Here is an 18,429-nt window from a genome sequence, read left to right as displayed (position 1 = left end):
GCCCGTGATTGGAGAGGAGGTTTGGGGGGTAAAAGGACGGGGCGATAGATAAATAGCCCCGTGTGGCTCTCTGGATCAAAGTAGTGCCCTGTAATGAGAACAGGGTCCCATTTGGGACACATCCTTTTTTCTTTCCGTTTCCTGACACACTAACCTCTCCCACCCTGAGCTGTCATCCCTCTGTGATAACCACTTTAAGTGTATAAGGGTTTTTCTTCATCTTAAATCTCTCCACCCTGCTGGAGCTAACTACCCTGTTTAATGATACTGCCCGTCAACACTGCGGGACTGTTTGTTAAGTACGTTGACAGAACCATGAGTGTTCAAAGGAGGGGGAGGGGGGGGGGGTTGTAGAGTAAAATTGGACAGCGATCCAGCGGTGATGATATAGTAGACTGTGGAGATATCTACTGCTTTATTTTTTGCATGTTTTTCAAGTTTGATTGTATAATTATATAACGACCCTAATTTAATCCGGTGTCGAAACAAATTAATTGCAAATGAAGCGTAGTAGATCTGGGTATATTGGAATAGGCTGGGTATATTGGAATAGGTTGGGTATATAGGAATAGGTTGGGTATATAGGAATAGGCTGGGTATATAGGAATAGGTTGGGTATATAGGAATAGGCTGGGTATATAGGAATAGGCTGGGTATATTGGAATAGGCTGGGTATATTGGAATAGGCTGGGTATATTGGAATAGGTTGGGTATATTGGAATAGGCTGGGTATATTGGAATAGGTTTGGTATATAGGAATAGGTTGGGTATATAGGAATAGGCTGGGTGTATAGGAATAGGCTGGGTATATAGGAATAGGCTGGGTATATTGGAATAGGCTGGGTATATAGGAATAGGTTGGGTATATAGGAATAGGCTGGGTGTATAGGAATAGGTTGGGTATATAGGAATAGGCTGGGTATATAGGAATAGGCTGGGTATATTGGAATAGGCTGGGTATATAGGAATAGGTTGGATATATAGGAATAGGCTGGGTATATAGGAATATGCTGGGTATATTGGAATAGGCTGGGTATATAGGAATAGGTTGGGCGTAATGAAATACATACAGGAGGCTGGGTATATAGGAATAGGTTGGGTATATAGGAATAGGCTGGGTATATAGGAATATGCTGGGTATATTGGAATAGGCTGGGTATATAGGAATAGGTTGGGCGTAATGAAATACATACAGGAGGCTGGGTATATTAATATGTTGTGCTGAATGACAGTCCCTTGGAAGGAAGGAGTTATCACATACAGTAGACGTGGATGGGTTTAATGGAACCAATAGGATGGTTTAATGGAAACAATAGGATGGTTTAATGGAACCAATAGGATGGGTTTAGGATGGGTTTAATGGAAACAATAGGATGGGTTTAATGGAACCAATAGGATGGGTTTAATGGAACCAATAGGATGGGTTTAATGGAACCAATAGGATGGTTTAATGGAAACAATAGGATGGGTTTAATGGAAACAATAGGATGGGTTTAATGGCAACAATAGGATGGTTTAATGGAAACAATAGGATGGGTTTAATGGAACCAATAGGATGGGTTTAGGATGGGTTTAATGGAACCAATAGGATGGTTTAATGGCACAATAGGATGGGTTTAATGGAAACAATAGGATGGGTTTAATGGAACCAATAGGATGGTTTAATGGAAACAATAGGATGGGTTTAATTAACCAATAGGATGGGTTTAGGATGGGTTTAATGGAACCAATAGGATGGGTTTAATGGAACCAATAGGATGGGTTTAATGGAAACAATAGGATGGGTTTAATTAACCAATAGGATGGGTTTAGGATGGGTTTAATGGAACCAATAGGATGGGTTTAATGGAACCAATAGGATGGGTTTAATGGAACCAATAGGATGGGTTTAATGGAACCAATAGGATGGGTTTAATGGAAACAATAGGATGGGTTTAATGGAACCAATAGGATGGGTTTAATGGCACCAATAGGATGAGTTTAATGGAAACAATAGGATGGGTTTAATGGAACCAATACGATGGGTTTAATGGAAACAATAGGATGGGTTTAATGGAACCAATAGGATGTAAACGCTACAGAGCACCTCTACAGGTCAGACCCTGGTGGATCCTCTCTAAACGCTCCAGAGCACCTCTACAGATCAGACCCTGGTGATCCTCTGTAAACGCTACAGAGCACCTCTACAGATCAGACCCTGGTGATCCTCTCTAAACGCTACAAAGCACCTCTACAGATCAGACCCTGGTGATCCTCTGTAAACGCTACAGAGCAACTCTACAGATCAGACCCTGGTGATCCTCTCTAAACGCTACAGAGCACCTCTACAGATCAGACCCTGGTGATCCTCTCTAAACGCTACAGAGCACCTCTACAGGTCATATTATTGAAATGAATGGGTATTTTTAACATGATGTCCCTTATATTATTTTGCTGCACTGGTGGTATTTGAGGAGAGAGGAAAAAGTAATCAGTTTTATCTCTCAGCAGATAGCTTCAGTTTATCCCTCAGCAGATAGCTTCAGTTCTATCTCTCAGCAGATAGCTTCCGTTTTATCTCTCAGCAGATAGCTTCAGTTGTAACTCTCAGCAGATAGCTTCAGTTGTATCTCTCAGCAGATAGCTTCAGTTCTATCTCACAGCAGATAGCTTCAGTTCTATCTCTCAGCAGATAGCTTCCTTTTTATCTCACAGCAGATAGCTTCAGTTCTATCTCTCAGCAGATAGCTTCAGTTTTATCCCTCAGCAGATAGCTTCAGTTTTATCTCTCAGCAGATAGCTTTAGTTTTATCTCTCAGCAGATAGCTTCAGTTCTATCTCACAGCAGATAGCTTCAGTTCTATCTCTCAGCAGATAGCTTCAGTTCTATCTCTCAGCAGATAGCTTCAGTTCTATCTCTCAGCAGATAGCTTCAGTTTTATCTCTCAGCAGATAGCTTCAGTTTTATCCCTCAGCAGATAGCTTCAGTTCTATCTCTCAGCAGATAGCTTCAGTTTTATCTTTCAGCAGATAGCTTCAGTTCTATCTCTCAGCAGATAGCTTCTGTTTTATCTCTCAGCAGATAGCTTCAGTTCTATCTCTCAGCAGATAGCTTCAGTTTTATCTCTCAGCAGATAGCTTCAGTTTTATCTCTCAGCAGATAGCTTCAGTTTTATCTCTCAGCAGATAGCTTCAGTTTTATCTCTCAGCAGATAGCTTCAGTTTTATCTCTCAGCAGATAGCTTCAGTTCTATCTCTCAGCAGATAGCTTCCGTTTTATCTCTCAGCAGATAGCTTCAGTTTTATCTCACAGCAGATAGCTTCAGTTCTATCTCTCAGCAGACAGCTTCAGTTCTATCTCTCAGCAGATAGCTTCAGTTTTATCTCTCAGCAGATAGCTTCAGTTCTATCTCTCAGCAGATAGCTTCCGTTTTATCTCTCAGCAGATAGCTTCAGTTCTATCTCTCAGCAGATAGCTTCAGTTTTATCTCTCAGCAGATAGCTTCAGTTTTATCTCTCAGCAGATAGCTTCAGTTTTATCTCTCAGCAGATAGCTTCAGTTTTATCTCTCAGCAGATAGCTTCAGTTGTATCTCTCAGCAGATAGCTTCAGTTCTATCTCACAGCAGATAGCTTCAGTTCTATCTCTCAGCAGATAGCTTCCTTTTTATCTCACAGCAGATAGCTTCAGTTTTATCCCTCAGCAGATAGCTTCAGTTCTATCTCTCAGCAGATAGCTTCCGTTTTATCTCTCAGCAGATAGCTTCAGTTCTTTCTCTCAGCAGACAGCTTCCGTTTTATCTCTCAGCAGATAGCTTCAGTTCTATCTCTCAGCAGATAGCTTCAGTTTTATCTCTCAGCAGATAGCTTCAGTTCTATCTCTCAGCAGATAGCTTCAGTTCTATCTCTCAGCAGATAGCTTCAGTTCTATCTCTCAGCAGATAGCTTCAGTTCTATCTCTCAGCAGATAGCTTCAGTTCTATCTCTCAGCAGATAGCTTCCGTTTTATCTCTCAGCAGATAACTTCAGTTTTATCTCACAGCAGATAGCTTCAGTTCTATCTCTCAGCAGACAGCTTCAGTTCTATCTCTCAGCAGATAGCTTCAGTTTTATCTCTCAGCAGATAGCTTCAGTTCTATCTCTCAGCAGATAGCTTCCATTTTATCTCTCAGCAGATAGCTTCAGTTCTATCTCTCAGCAGATAGCTTCAGTTTTATCTCTCAGCAGATAGCTTCAGTTTTATCTCTCAGCAGATAGCTTCAGTTCTATCTCTCAGCAGATAGCTTCAGTTCTATCTCTCAGCAGATAGCTTCAGTTTTATCTCTCAGCAGATAGCTTCAGTTCTATCTCTCAGCAGATAGCTTCCATTTTATCTCTCAGCAGATAGCTTCAGTTTTATGTCACACTACAAAGGTACTCTTCTCTCCCTAGTAAGGTTTCTTCATGTCAATGATAGCTGCTGACCCCCTGTCTCTCTTTCTCTCTCTTCTGTCTCTCCCCAGGTCCCTGAAGCTCGTGGTCCCTACAGAGTCAGTGTTTAACCCACTCTCTCTCTCTCTCCCCCCAGGTCCCTGAAGCTCGTGGTCCCTACAGAGTCAGTGTCTAACCCACTGTCTCTCTCTCTCTCTCTCTCTCTCTCTCTCTCTCTCTCTCTCTCTTCCACCAGGTCTGTTGAAGCTGGTCCCTACAGAGTCAGTATCTAACCCTCTCTCTCTCTCTCTCTCTCTCTCTCTCTCTCTCTCTCTCCCCAGGTCCGTTGAAGCTCGTGGTCCCTACAGAGTCAGTGTCCTCTTACCTGGGTGACACGGCCCTGCTGCGCTGTGAGGTGACTGGTGATCCCATGCCCGTGGTACGCTGGCAGAAGAACAGAGAGGACCTGCCCCTCACCTTAACCCCAGAGAGCAGAGTGGTGGTACTGCCCTCTGGTTCGCTCCAGGTTAGCAAAGTCCAGCCACCAGACTCTGCCACCTACCGCTGCCTGGCAGACAACCCTGGCAGCGCCCGCACCGGCAGCGACGCAGACCTACGTGTGTTGCCAGGTAGGCTACAATAGCTAACTCCTCTTGGCTGAGATATTCTACCTCCAACAAGATTTTGTTCTGGGTTTGGAGATGAACTCCTACAGAACTTGACTGTAAGGTGGGAGTGGGACACTGGGTATAATTCTAAAGCAGTGAAATATCGTTTATGATGAATTCATGCTTTGTCCAATGAGTACATCATCTTGTTTTACTCACAGCGACCTCACAGGAAGACTTTGCTGCTTTCAAGCATTTCACTATACATGCCTGGACATGTTTTACCTCAGTCACTTTAACAGATGTTTTGTTTGATTTACGATGACCCTGTATCAAACATCAATAACACATAAATATAAACACATCGATATATAAACATTAATATAAACACATCAATATAAACACATTAATATAAACACATCAATATTCACATCAATATAAACACATTAATATTCACATCAATATAAACACATTAATATTCACATTAATATAAACACATTAATATTCACATCAATATAAACACATTAATATTCACATCAATATAAACACATTAATATTCACATCAATATAAACACATTAATATACACATCAATATAAACACATTAATATTCACATCAATATAAACACATTAATATAAACACATTAATATTCACACCAATATAAACACATTAATATTCACACCAATATAAACACATGAATATAAACATCAATATAAACATCGATATAAACATCAATAAACTAAAAGCAAAACACAGTCATAGAAAACAAACACATTCTGGAGTGAAAAGGTCCTCAATCAGCCTTTTGGACTGTCCTAGAGGCACCAATTCATCCCATTTAGAGAGCCTTGGACTGTCCTAGAGGCACCAATCCATTTAGAGAGCCTTGGACTGTCCTAGAGGCACCAATCCATTTAGAGAGCCTTGGACTGTCCTAGAGGCACCAATTCATTTAGAGAGCCTTGGACTGTCCTAGAGGCACCAATTCCCATTTAGAGAGCCTTGGACTGTCCTAGAGGCACCAATTCATCCCATTTAGAGAGCCTTGGACTGTCCTAGAGGCACCAATTCATCCCATTTAGAGAGCCTTGGACTGTCCTAGAGGCACCAATCCATTTAGAGAGCCTTGGACTGTCCTAGAGGCACCAATTCATCCCATTTAGAGAGCCTTGGACTGTCCTAGAGGCACCAATTCAATCCATTTAGAGAGCCTTGGACTGTCCTAGAGGCACCAATTCATTTAGAGAGCCTTGGACTGTCCTAGAGGCACCAATTCATCCCATTTAGAGAGCCTTGGACTGTCCTAGAGGCACCAATTCATCCCATTTAGAGAGCCTTGGACTGTCCTAGAGGCACCAATTCATCCCATTTAGAGATCCTTGGACTGTCCTAGAGGCACCAATTCATCCCATTTAGAGAGCCTTGGACTGTCCTAGAGGCACCAATTCATCCCATTTAGAGAGCCTTGGACTGTCCTAGAGGCACCAATTCACCCCATTTAGAGAGCCTTGGACTGTCCTAGAGGCACCAATCACCCATTTAGAGAGCCTTGGACTGTCCTAGAGGCACCAATACCATTTAGAGAGCCTTGGACTGTCCTAGAGGCACCAATCCATTTAGAGAGCCTTGGACTGTCCTAGAGGCACCAATTCATCCCATTTAGAGAGCCTTGGACTGTCCTAGAGGCACCAATCCATTTAGAGAGCCTTGGACTGTCCTAGAGGCACCAATTCATCCCATTTAGAGAGCCTTGGACTGTCCTAGAGGCACCAATTCATCCCATTTAGAGAGCCTTGGACTGTCCTAGAGGCACCAATTCATCCCATTTAGAGAGCCTTGGACTGTCCTAGAGGCACCAATTCAATCCATTTAGAGAGCCTTGGACTGTCCTAGAGGCACCAATTCATTTAGAGAGCCTTGGACTGTCCTAGAGGCACCAATTCATCCCATTTAGAGAGCCTTGGACTGTCCTAGAGGCACCAATTCATCCCATTTAGAGATCCTTGGACTGTCCTAGAGGCAGCAATCCATCCCATTTAGAGAGCCTTGGACTGTCCTAGAGGCACCAATTCATCCCATTTAGAGAGCCTTGGACTGTCCTAGAGGCACCAATTCACCCCATTTAGAGAGCATTGGACTGTCCTAGAGGCACCAATCCATTTAGAGAGCCTTGGACTGTCCTAGAGGCACCAATCCATTTAGAGAGCCTTGGACTGTCCTAGAGGCACCAATCCATTTAGAGAGCCTTGGACTGTCCTAGAGGCACCAATTCATCCCATTTAGAGAGCCTTGGACTGTCCTAGAGGCACCAATCCATTTAGAGAGCCTTGGACTGTCCTAGAGGCACCAATTCATCCCATTTAGAGAGCCTTGGACTGTCCTAGAGGCACCAATTCATCCCATTTAGAGAGCCTTGGACTGTCCTAGAGGCACCAATCACCCATTTAGAGAGCCTTGGACTGTCCTAGAGGCACCAATTCATCCCATTTAGAGAGCCTTGGACTGTCCTAGAGGCACCAATTCATCCATTTAGAGAGCCTTGGACTGTCCTAGAGGCACCAATTCATTTAGAGAGCCTTGGACTGTCCTAGAGGCACCAATTCATCCCATTTAGAGAGCCTTGGACTGTCCTAGAGGCACCAATTCATCCCATTTAGAGATCCTTGGACTGTCCTAGAGGCACCAATCCATCCCATTTAGAGAGCCTTGGACTGTCCTAGAGGCACCAATTCATCCCATTTAGAGAGCCTTGGACTGTCCTAGAGGCACCAATTCATCCCATTTAGAGAGCCTTGGACTGTCCTAGAGGCACCAATCCATTTAGAGAGCCTTGGACTGTCCTAGAGGCACCAATCCATTTAGAGAGCCTTGGACTGTCCTAGAGGCACCAATCCATTTAGAGAGCCTTGGACTGTCCTAGAGGCACCAATTCATCCCATTTAGAGAGCCTTGGACTGTCCTAGAGGCACCAATCCATTTAGAGAGCCTTGGACTGTCCTAGAGGCACCAATTCATCCCATTTAGAGAGCCTTGGACTGTCCTAGAGGCACCAATCCCATTTAGAGAGCCTTGGACTGTCCTAGAGGCACCAATTCATCCCATTTAGAGAGCCTTGGACTGTCCTAGAGGCACCAATCCATTTAGAGAGCCTTGGACTGTCCTAGAGGCACCAATTCATCCCATTTAGAGAGCCTTGGACTGTCCTAGAGGCACCAATTCAATCCATTTAGAGAGCCTTGGACTGTCCTAGAGGCACCAATTCATCCCATTTAGAGAGCCTTGGACTGTCCTAGAGGCACCAATTCATTTAGAGAGCCTTGGACTGTCCTAGAGGCACCAATTCATCCCATTTAGCGAGCCTTGGACTGTCCTAGAGGCACCAATTCATCCCATTTAGAGACCCTTGGACTGTCCTAGAGGCACCAATCCATTTAGAGAGCCTTGGACTGTCCTAGAGGCACCAATCCATTTAGAGAGCCTTGGACTGTCCTAGAGGCACCAATTCATCCCATTTAGAGAGCCTTGAACTGTCCTAGAGGCACCAATCCATTTAGAGAGCCTTGGACTGTCCTAGAGGCACCAATCCATCCCATTTAGAGAGCCTTGGACTGTCCTAGAGGCACCAATTCATCCCATTTAGAGATCCTTGGACTGTCCTAGAGGCAGCAATCCATCCCATTTAGAGAGCCTTGGACTGTCCTAGAGGCACCAATTCACCCCATTTAGAGAGCCTTGGACTGTCCTAGAGGCACCAATCCATTTAGAGAGCCTTGGACTGTCCTAGAGGCACCAATTCATTTAGAGAGCCTTGGACTGTCCTAGAGGCACCAATTCATCCCATTTAGAGAGCCTTGGACTGTCCTAGAGGCACCAATTCACCCCATTTAGAGAGCATTGGACTGTCCTAGAGGCACCAATTCATCCCATTTAGAGAGCCTTGGACTGTCCTAGAGGCACCAATCCATTTAGAGAGCCTTGGACTGTCCTAGAGGCACCAATCCATTTAGAGAGCCTTGGACTGTCCTAGAGGCACCAATTCATCCCATTTAGAGAGCCTTGGACTGTCCTAGAGGCACCAATCCATTTAGAGAGCCTTGGACTGTCCTAGAGGCACCAATTCAATCCATTTAGAGAGCCTTGGACTGTCCTAGAGGCACCAATTCATTTAGAGAGCCTTGGACTGTCCTAGAGGCACCAATTCATCCCATTTAGAGAGCCTTGGACTGTCCTAGAGGCACCAATCCATCCCATTTAGAGAGCCTTGGACTGTCCTAGAGGCACCAATTCACCCCATTTAGAGAGCATTGGACTGTCCTAGAGGCACCAATCCATTTAGAGAGCCTTGGACTGTCCTAGAGGCACCAATCCATTTAGAGAGCCTTGGACTGTCCTAGAGGCACCAATTCATTTAGAGAGCCTTGGACTGTCCTAGAGGCACCAATTCATCCCATTTAGAGAGCCTTGGACTGTCCTAGAGGCACCAATCCATTTAGAGAGCCTTGGACTGTCCTAGAGGCACCAATTCATCCCATTTAGAGAGCCTTGGACTGTCCTAGAGGCACCAATTCATCCCATTTAGAGAGCCTTGGACTGTCCTAGAGGCACCAATTCATCCCATTTAGAGAGCCTTGGACTGTCCTAGAGGCACCAATTCATTTAGAGAGCCTTGGACTGTCCTAGAGGCACCAATTCATCCCATTTAGAGAGCCTTGGACTGTCCTAGAGGCACCAATTCATTTAGAGAGCCTTGGACTGTCCTAGAGGCACCAATCCATTTAGAGAGCCTTGGACTGTCCTAGAGGCACCAATTCATCCCATTTAGAGAGCCTTGGACTGTCCTAGAGGCACCAATTCATCCCATTTAGAGAGCCTTGGACTGTCCTAGAGGCACCAATCCATTTAGAGAGCCTTGGACTGTCCTAGAGGCACCAATCCATTTAGAGAGCCTTGGACTGTCCTAGAGGCACCAATTCATTTAGAGAGCCTTGGACTGTCCTAGAGGCACCAATTCATCCCATTTAGAGAGCCTTGGACTGTCCTAGAGGCACCAATTCATTTAGAGAGCCTTGGACTGTCCTAGAGGCACCAATCCATTTAGAGAGCCTTGGACTGTCCTAGAGGCACCAATTCATCCCATTTAGAGAGCCTTGGACTGTCCTAGAGGCACCAATTCATCCCATTTAGAGAGCCTTGGATTGTCCTAGAGGCACCAATTCATTTAGAGAGCCTTGGACTGTCCTAGAGGCACCAATTCATCCCATTTAGAGAGCCTTGGACTGTCCTAGAGGCACCAATCCATTTAGAGAGCCTTGGACTGTCCTAGAGGCACCAATCCATTTAGAGAGCCTTGGACTGTCCTAGAGGCACCAATTCATCCCATTTAGAGAGCCTTGGACTGTCCTAGAGGCACCAATTCATCCCATTTAGAGAGCCTTGGACTGTCCTAGAGGCACCAATTCATCCCATTAAGAGAGCCTTGGACTGTCCTAGAGGCACCAATTCATCCCATTTAGAGAGCCTTGGACTGTCCTAGAGGCACCAATTCATCCCATTTAGAGAGCCTTGGAGATTATTCCACAAGTAAGGTGCCAAAAATCTAACAGCAGATGTACCTAACTGGTTTGAGATGGACAGTATCTCCAGAGTTTCCCCATCTCTCGAACCAGGTCTGGTATCTCTGTCCTATGACCTCCACAGCATGATGAATATCCCTGATATTGTCGTCCAGGACGTCGTGTAATTTGATCACTACAGCTGATCCTTAGATTTAACTTTAAATGAATGTACTATAGTTCAAATGTCTTATCCTTTAAAGGGCTTTGTAGTCCGTACAGTTCTGGTCTCCGAGGAGAAGACATTGATTGATGAACAGATGGCTAGATCACATAATCTCTCCCTCTGTATGTGACCTTTACAGTCGGGAGACATAACATCATTAAGAGAGAATAAAGAGCTCATCCAGCCCGTCGGACTTGGTTGTCCCCCCCCCCACTACTCACGATTGAGTGGATGATTCTATGTAGTTCCTCCTGCTCACAGCAGAACAGACGTTAATCTCACAACAAAATGGAGCAGTGGGACATTCAGTACATATTTATTCTGAACACAATGGCTGTTAACCCTGTGTTTCCTGTTGTCCTGATGTAGTGTAGCAGACTGTTAACCCTGGGTCTCCTGATGTAGTGTAGGAGACTGTTAACCCTGGGTCTCCTGATGTCCTGGTGTAGTGTAGGAGACTGTTAACCCTGGGTCTCCTGTTGTAGTGTAGCAGACTGTTAAACCCTGGGTCTCCTGATGTAGTGTAGGAGACTGTTAACCCTGGGTCTCCTGGTGTAGTGTAGGAGACTGTTAACCCTGGGTCTCCTGGTGTAGTGTAGCAGACTGTTAACCCTGGGTCTCCTGATGTAGTGTAGCAGACTGTTAACCCTGGGTTTCCTGTTGTCCTGATGTAGTGTAGCAGACTGTTAACCCTGGGTCTCCTGATGTAGTGTAGCAGACTGTTAACCCTGGGTTTCCTGATGTCCTGATGTAGTGTAGGAGACTGTTAACCCTGTGTTTCCTGTTGTCCTGATGTAGTGTAGGAGACTGTTAACCCTGTGTTTCCTGTTGTCCTGATGTAGTGTAGCAGACTGTTAACCCTGGGTTTCCTGATGTAGTGTAGCAGACTGTTAACCCTGGGTCTCCTGATGTAGTGTAGGAGGCTGTTAACCCTGGGTTTCCTGATGTAGTGTAGCAGACTGTTAACCCTGGGTCTCCTGGTGTAGTGTAGCAGACTGTTAACCCTGGGTCTCCTGATGTAGTGTAGGAGACTGTTAAACCCTGGGTCTCCTGATGTAGTGTAGCAGACTGTTAACCCTGGGTTTCCTGATGTAGTGTAGCAGACTGTTAACCCTGGGTCTCCTGATGTAGTGTAGCAGACTGTTAACCCTGGGTTTCCTGTTGTCCTGATGTAGTGTAGCAGACTGTTAACCCTGGGTCTCCTGATGTAGTGTAGGAGACTGTTAACCCTGGGTCTCCTGATGTCCTGGTGTAGTGTAGGAGACTGTTAACCCTGGGTCTCCTGTTGTAGTGTAGCAGACTGTTAAACCCTGGGTCTCCTGATGTAGTGTAGGAGACTGTTAACCCTGGGTCTCCTGGTGTAGTGTAGGAGACTGTTAACCCTGGGTCTCCTGATGTAGTGTAGCAGACTGTTAACCCTGGGTCTCCTGATGTAGTGTAGCAGACTGTTAACCCTGGGTTTCCTGTTGTCCTGATGTAGTGTAGCAGACTGTTAACCCTGGGTCTCCTGATGTAGTGTAGCAGACTGTTAACCCTGGGTTTCCTGATGTCCTGATGTAGTGTAGGAGACTGTTAACCCTGTGTTTCCTGTTGTCCTGATGTAGTGTAGGAGACTGTTAACCCTGTGTTTCCTGTTGTCCTGATGTAGTGTAGCAGACTGTTAACCCTGGGTTTCCTGATGTAGTGTAGCAGACTGTTAACCCTGGGTCTCCTGGTGTAGTGTAGCAGACTGTTAACCCTGGGTCTCCTGATGTAGTGTAGGAGACTGTTAAACCCTGGGTCTCCTGATGTAGTGTAGGAGACTGTTAACCCTGGGTCTCCTGGTGTCGTGTAGGAGACTGTTAACCCTGGGTCTCCTGGTGTAGTGTAGCAGACTGTTAACCCTGGGTTTCCTGATGTAGTGTAGCAGACTGTTAACCCTGGGTCTCCTGATGTAGTGTAGCAGACTGTTAACCCTGGGTTTCCTGTTGTCCTGATGTAGTGTAGCAGACTGTTAACCCTGGGTCTCCTGGTGTAGTGTAGCAGACTGTTAACCCTGGGTTTCCTGATGTAGTGTAGCAGACTGTTAACCCTGGGTCTCCTGGTGTAGTGTAGCAGACTGTTAACCCTGGGTCTCCTGATGTAGTGTAGCAGACTGTTAACCCTGGGTCTCCTGATGTAGTGTAGCAGACTGTTAACCCTGGGTTTCCTGATGTAGTGTAGCAGACTGTTAACCCTGGGTCTCCTGATGTAGTGTAGCAGACTGTTAACCCTGGGTCTCCTGATGTAGTGTAGCAGACTGTTAACCCTGGGTTTCCTGTTGTCCTGATGTAGTGTAGCAGACTGTTAACCCTGGGTTTCCTGATGTAGTGTAGGAGACTGTTAACCCTGGGTCTCCTGGTGTAGTGTAACAGACTGTTAACCCTGGGTTTCCTGGTCTCCTGATGTAGTGTAGCAGACTGTTAACCCTGGGTTTCCTGGTGTAGTGTAGCAGACTGTTAACCCTGGGTCTCCTGGTGTCCTGGTATAGTGCAGGTGTAGTGTAGGTGTATTGTAGGTGTATTGTAGGTGTAGTGTAGGTGTTGTGTAGGTGTAGTGTAGGTGTAGTGTAGTGTAGGAGTAGTGTAGTTGTAGTGTAGTGTAGGTGTAGTGTAGTGTAGGGGTAGTGTAGGTGTAGTGTAGGTGTAGTGTAGTGTAGGTGTAGTGTAGGTGTAGTGTAGTGTAGGAGTAGTGTAGGTGTAGTGTAGGTGTAGTGTAGTGTAGGTGTAGTGTAGGTGTAGTGCAGGTGTAGTGTAGTGTAGGTGTAGTGTAGGTGTAGTGTAGGTGTAGTGTAGTGCAGGTGTAGTGTAGGTGTAGTGTAGGTGTAGGTGTAGTGTAGCTGTAGTGTAGGTGTAGTGTAGGTGTAGTGTAGGTGTAGTGTAGTGCAGGTGTAGTGTAGGTGTAGTGTAGGTGTAGGTGTAGTGTAGGTGTAGTGTAGGTGTAGTGTAGTGTAGGTGTAGTGTAGTGTAGGTGTAGTGTAGTGCAGGTGTAGTGCAGGTGTAGTGTAGGTGTAGGTGTAGTGTAGCTGTAGTGTAGTGTAGGTGTAGGTGTAGTGTAGGTGTAGTGTAGTGTAGGTGTAGTGTAGGTGTAGTGTAGGTGTAGTGTAGTGCAGGTGTAGGTGTAGTGTAGGTGTAGTGTAGGTGTAGGTGTAGTGTAGGTGTAGTGTAGGTGTGGTGTAGTGTAGGTGTAGGTGTAGGTGTAGTGTAGGTGTAGTGTAGGTGTAGTGTAGGTGTAGTGTAGCTGTAGTGTAGGTGTAGTGTAGCTGTAGTGTAGGTGTAGTGTAGGTGTAGTGTAGGTGTAGTGTAGCTGTAGTGTAGCTGTAGTGTAAGTGTAGTGTAGGTGTAGTGTAGTGCAGGTGTAGTGTAGGTGTAGTGTAGTGTAGTTGTAGTCTAGGTGTAGTGTAGCTGTAGTGTAGGTGTAGTGTAGGTGTAGTGTAGGTGTAGTGTAGCTGTAGTGTAGGTGTAGTGTAGGTGTAGTGTACGTGTAGGTGTAGTGTAGGTGTAGTGTAGGTGTAGTGTAGGTGTAGTGCAGGTGTAGTGTAGGTGTAGTGTAGCTGTAGTGTAGCTGTAGTGTAGGTGTAGTGTAGGTGTAGTGTAGTGTAGATGTAGTGTAGGTGTAGTGTAGGTGTAGTGTAGGTGTAGGTGTAGTGTAGATGTAGTGCAGGTGTAGTGTAGGTGTAGTGTAGGTGTAGTGTAGCTGTAGTGTAGGTGTAGTGTAGGTGTAGTTTAGGTGTAGTGTAGGTGTAGTGCAGGTGTAGTGCAGGTGTAGTGCAGGTGTAGTTTAGGTGTAGTGTAGGTGTAGTGCAGGTGTAGTGCAGGTGTAGTGTAGGTGTAGTGGGCTCAGCAGGTAGACATTGGTTTGCACAACCTGTTCCGGTTGTAAAGTATTGATCGTAGCGTTTTTTTTTTACCCGTCGCTATGGTGATCACGTTGTAACGACCCAGGAAGTAACATCTACGGTAACGGTAGGTGTTGCTAGGAAACTCTCAGTGATCACGTGCGATAATCAATAGCATTCCAAGCTACTGTGTGAGAAGACTCCACCCAGATGGACTAGCTAAAACAATTATACCAAATGGCACCCTTTTCCCTTTATAGTGCACTACTATTAATCAGGGCCTAGATATAGGATGCCATTTGGGATGTCAACCTCACAGTTTTAATCAATTAATTTTTTATTTTTTTTCTTCCTTATTAGAGGTGGATGGGATCAAGCTCAAAGTTCAGACATGATCATAAGAGATTGAGTGATATCCTGTGTTGTCCTGAACTCCAACGAACTCATTAATGTGGGATGTGGAATACACAAGTTAGCCCTTGAGGTTAGCGTCCTAAACGGCACTCTATACAGTGCAACAGGGCTCCGTAGGGCTCTGTTCAAAAAAGTAGTGCACTATATATGGAATAAAGGGCCCCATTTGGGATGCCGCTCTCTCTCGTTGTGAATTCTAACACTCTCCAGCCGTAGTCTGGCTAATGTGCTGACAGCTGCCTCTGTGCCTGGTGTTGACCTGTCTGATTTGACACCCGTGTCTACGAATGAATTAAACAGGCAATCTGGGATTGGCCGTACATCTTTTGGACTTTTAAATGTCGCAGTTGTAAATGAGAACTTGTTCTCAACTAGCCTACCTGGTTAAATAAAGGTGAAAAATAAATAAAAATATATATATAGCCATTGATTCTAGATGAATATATATATATATTTGAAATGCCTCGTGAGCATTTTAGTTCAACTGTCATATCCCACTGGTACCCAGAATATAAGCTTGTTTAAACAAACACTGTAAGGCTTCAAAACAGTCCCCGCATCCATAGCTCTGTCTATGAATTTGAGAGTGGTTACATTTCTCCAGCCACATCCCTCAGTGGCCGGCTGGGCTGAACGCTTTGTCGTTTGGTTCGTTTGAATCCCAGACTGCCCCTTTAAACCATCAGAATGTCCTTTCCTCTCCTGCTGCTTCCATCCACTCAACGTCCTGATTAGATATTTAAGCAATTAGGCCCGATGAAGTGTGATATACAGTATGGCCATTATACCATCAATAAGGACTGTTATTACGCACGAAGCAACGCGGAGTACCAGGATACAGACATTAGCCGTGGTATATTGGCCATATACCACAAACCACCGAGGTGCCTTATTGCTATTATTAGCTGGTTACCGACGTAATTAAGACAGTACAAATATTTGTTTTGTCATACCCATGCCTTTCAGCCAATCAGCATTCAGGGCTCGACCCACTCAGTTTATAATTGATCTTAATTCACTACACCTCGATGGGCTTTTAGACAGTAGTGTCGTAAAGTCAACTTCCTGTCCTCTCAGACCGGCGGTCTGGACGAGGTTTAGATGGGGTTAAATCGTGGAATGGGTTGGTGTAACAGCTCTCGTGGGTGGTAGGAATAGTAGACCAAAGCGCAGCGTGGAAAGTGTTCATGATTCCTTTTATACATAAAACACTCAAACAAAAATACCAAAAGGCACAAACGAAAGCTCACAGACACTAAACAGAAAACAAGATCCCACAAACTCAGGCTACCTAAGTATGATTCCCAATCAGAGACAACGACAGACAGCTGCCTCTGATTGGGAACCACACTCGGCCCAAAAACAAAGAAACAAAAAACATAGAATTCCCCACCCGAGTCACACCCTGATCTAACCAAACATAGAGAATAACAAGGATCTCTAAGGTCACTGCGTGACAGTTGGTGTTTCTTTTAGACAGGGTTAATAGTTGGCAGGGCAATTTTCCTTTTCCTTTTTTCCCCCCCAGTGTTGTATTAATTACCGTATTAAGAATTAAATGTAGGCAGGCCGTGCATGGCCTCACACACCAGGACAGTAAGGGGGCGGTGTATGCACCTAAAGAAATGGTATGTGATCCGCCAACCAAATCCTGAAGAAGAAGATGATGAAGAAGAAGTAACCTAGCCGACTCACCACGCTGTGACGCGATGAGTCACGTAAGGATACATATTATTTACACGCTGTCATGTCATCACTTAGAAAGAAACACATCTGTCTATGTAAGGTCTCACAGTTGACAGTGTATGTCAGAGCAGAATCTATACCGTGAAGGAAGGAAGGAAGGAAGGAACTGTCCGGAGATCTCCAAGATAGAATTGTGTGTTGAGGCGTATATCTGGGGAAGGGTATAAAACTATTTCTAGAGGGTTGAAAGTTTCCAAGAGGACATGACAGCACGTCTGGAGTTGGGAAAAAAAGGCAGTGAAAGACTATGATCATAAGGGAAAATATTATGTGGTCTGATGAGACCTATATTTAATTATTTGGCCTGAATTCAAAACCAGGCACAGCTCATCAACAGACGAATCCTTACCGTGAAGCACGGTGGTGGCAGCATCCTACTATGGGGATGCTTTTTAGCAGCAGGGACAGGGGAGACTGGTAAGAAGGGAACAATGACTGGAGCCAAATAAAGGCACATCCTTGATGAGAATCTGCTTCAGAGTACAAACGACCTTAGACTGGGGACGAAGAGCTACGTTCCAACAGGACAATGACGCCAAGCATACAGTCAAAGCAACGCTGGAATGGCTTCAGAACAAGAATGTCAACGGCCTTGAGAGGCCCAGCCAAAGCCCATACTTGAATCCCAATTGACAATCTGTGGAAAGACTTGAAGATTGCTGTTCACCGCTGCTCCTCATCTAACTTAACAGAGCTTGACAAAATCTGCATCATATTTTCACTTTGTCATTTTTGGGGTATTGTGTGAAGATGGGTTAGGAAAGAAAATACATGTAATACATTTTGAATTCAGGCTGTTACACAACAAAATGTGGTCAAGGGGTATAAATCTTTTCAGAAGGCAGTGTACATGGCAGTAGGCAGATTAGAGTCTTCACTCCCAAGAGACATAGCTATAGGCCTGTATGTCATTAGGCAATCACATGTTATTACAACTTGTGAAAGTAACCAAGTCAAGCTTGGGGAAAATCTAAGGATTTCTTTACAAAATGCTGCCTATTTTCTTACAATTTTCTTACGGCAACATCCAATGAAATGGGTGTCTGTCCCTGTGCTGTACACGCTCACGCACACGCTCACGCACGCATGCACGCACGCACCCACACACACACACACAGACACAGACACACAAACAGTCTTGTACAACTGACCTTGTGGGACAAAAATAATATTTTCCGCAAACCCTAACCCTAACCTGTACCCTTACCCTAACCTTAACCCAGATTGTCAACCCTAACCTTAACCCAAAAACCTAACCTTAACCCTAACCTTAACCCAAAAACCTAACCTTAACCATTAAACTGACCCTAGCTCCTAACCATAAACCTTATTCTAATCCTAACACTAATTCTAACCTTAACCCTAAACCCCTTAGAAATAGCATTTGACCTTGTGGGGATTAACAAAATGTCCCCAGCTGGTCAAATTGTTGTTTGTTTACTATTCTTGTAGGGACTTCTGGTCCAAGTGTATTGAAACACATTCACACTTAGCTATCTCTCAAGTCTCTTCTGGATATGTCTGGCTAAAGAACCAAGCTTGGGGTTATGGAGGGTCAGCCCATTTCAGTTCTATCTGATAGTCAAATGCTCTGGAGCCCTGAACCCTCAGTCTACCTGACACACACACACACACACACA

General features: G+C 44.9%; 1 protein-coding gene across 1 annotated transcript in view; it reads left to right on the top strand.

Moving 5' to 3' along the window:
- The window catches only part of LOC106591943 (netrin receptor DCC), a 384,214-nt gene that overhangs the window by 60,646 nt on the left and 305,139 nt on the right, over positions 1 to 18,429 (top strand). The window contains 1 exon segment of the mRNA XM_045703220.1: positions 4,730 to 5,017. Coding sequence (XP_045559176.1) covers positions 4,730 to 5,017 — 288 coding nt within the window.

Source organism: Salmo salar, chromosome ssa01 (genome assembly GCF_905237065.1).
Source record: "Salmo salar chromosome ssa01, Ssal_v3.1, whole genome shotgun sequence".
NCBI classification, from domain to species: Eukaryota; Metazoa; Chordata; class Actinopteri; order Salmoniformes; family Salmonidae; genus Salmo; species Salmo salar.
The sequence above is the reverse complement of the archived record's forward strand: the minus strand, read 5'-3'. Positions and strand labels throughout refer to the sequence as shown.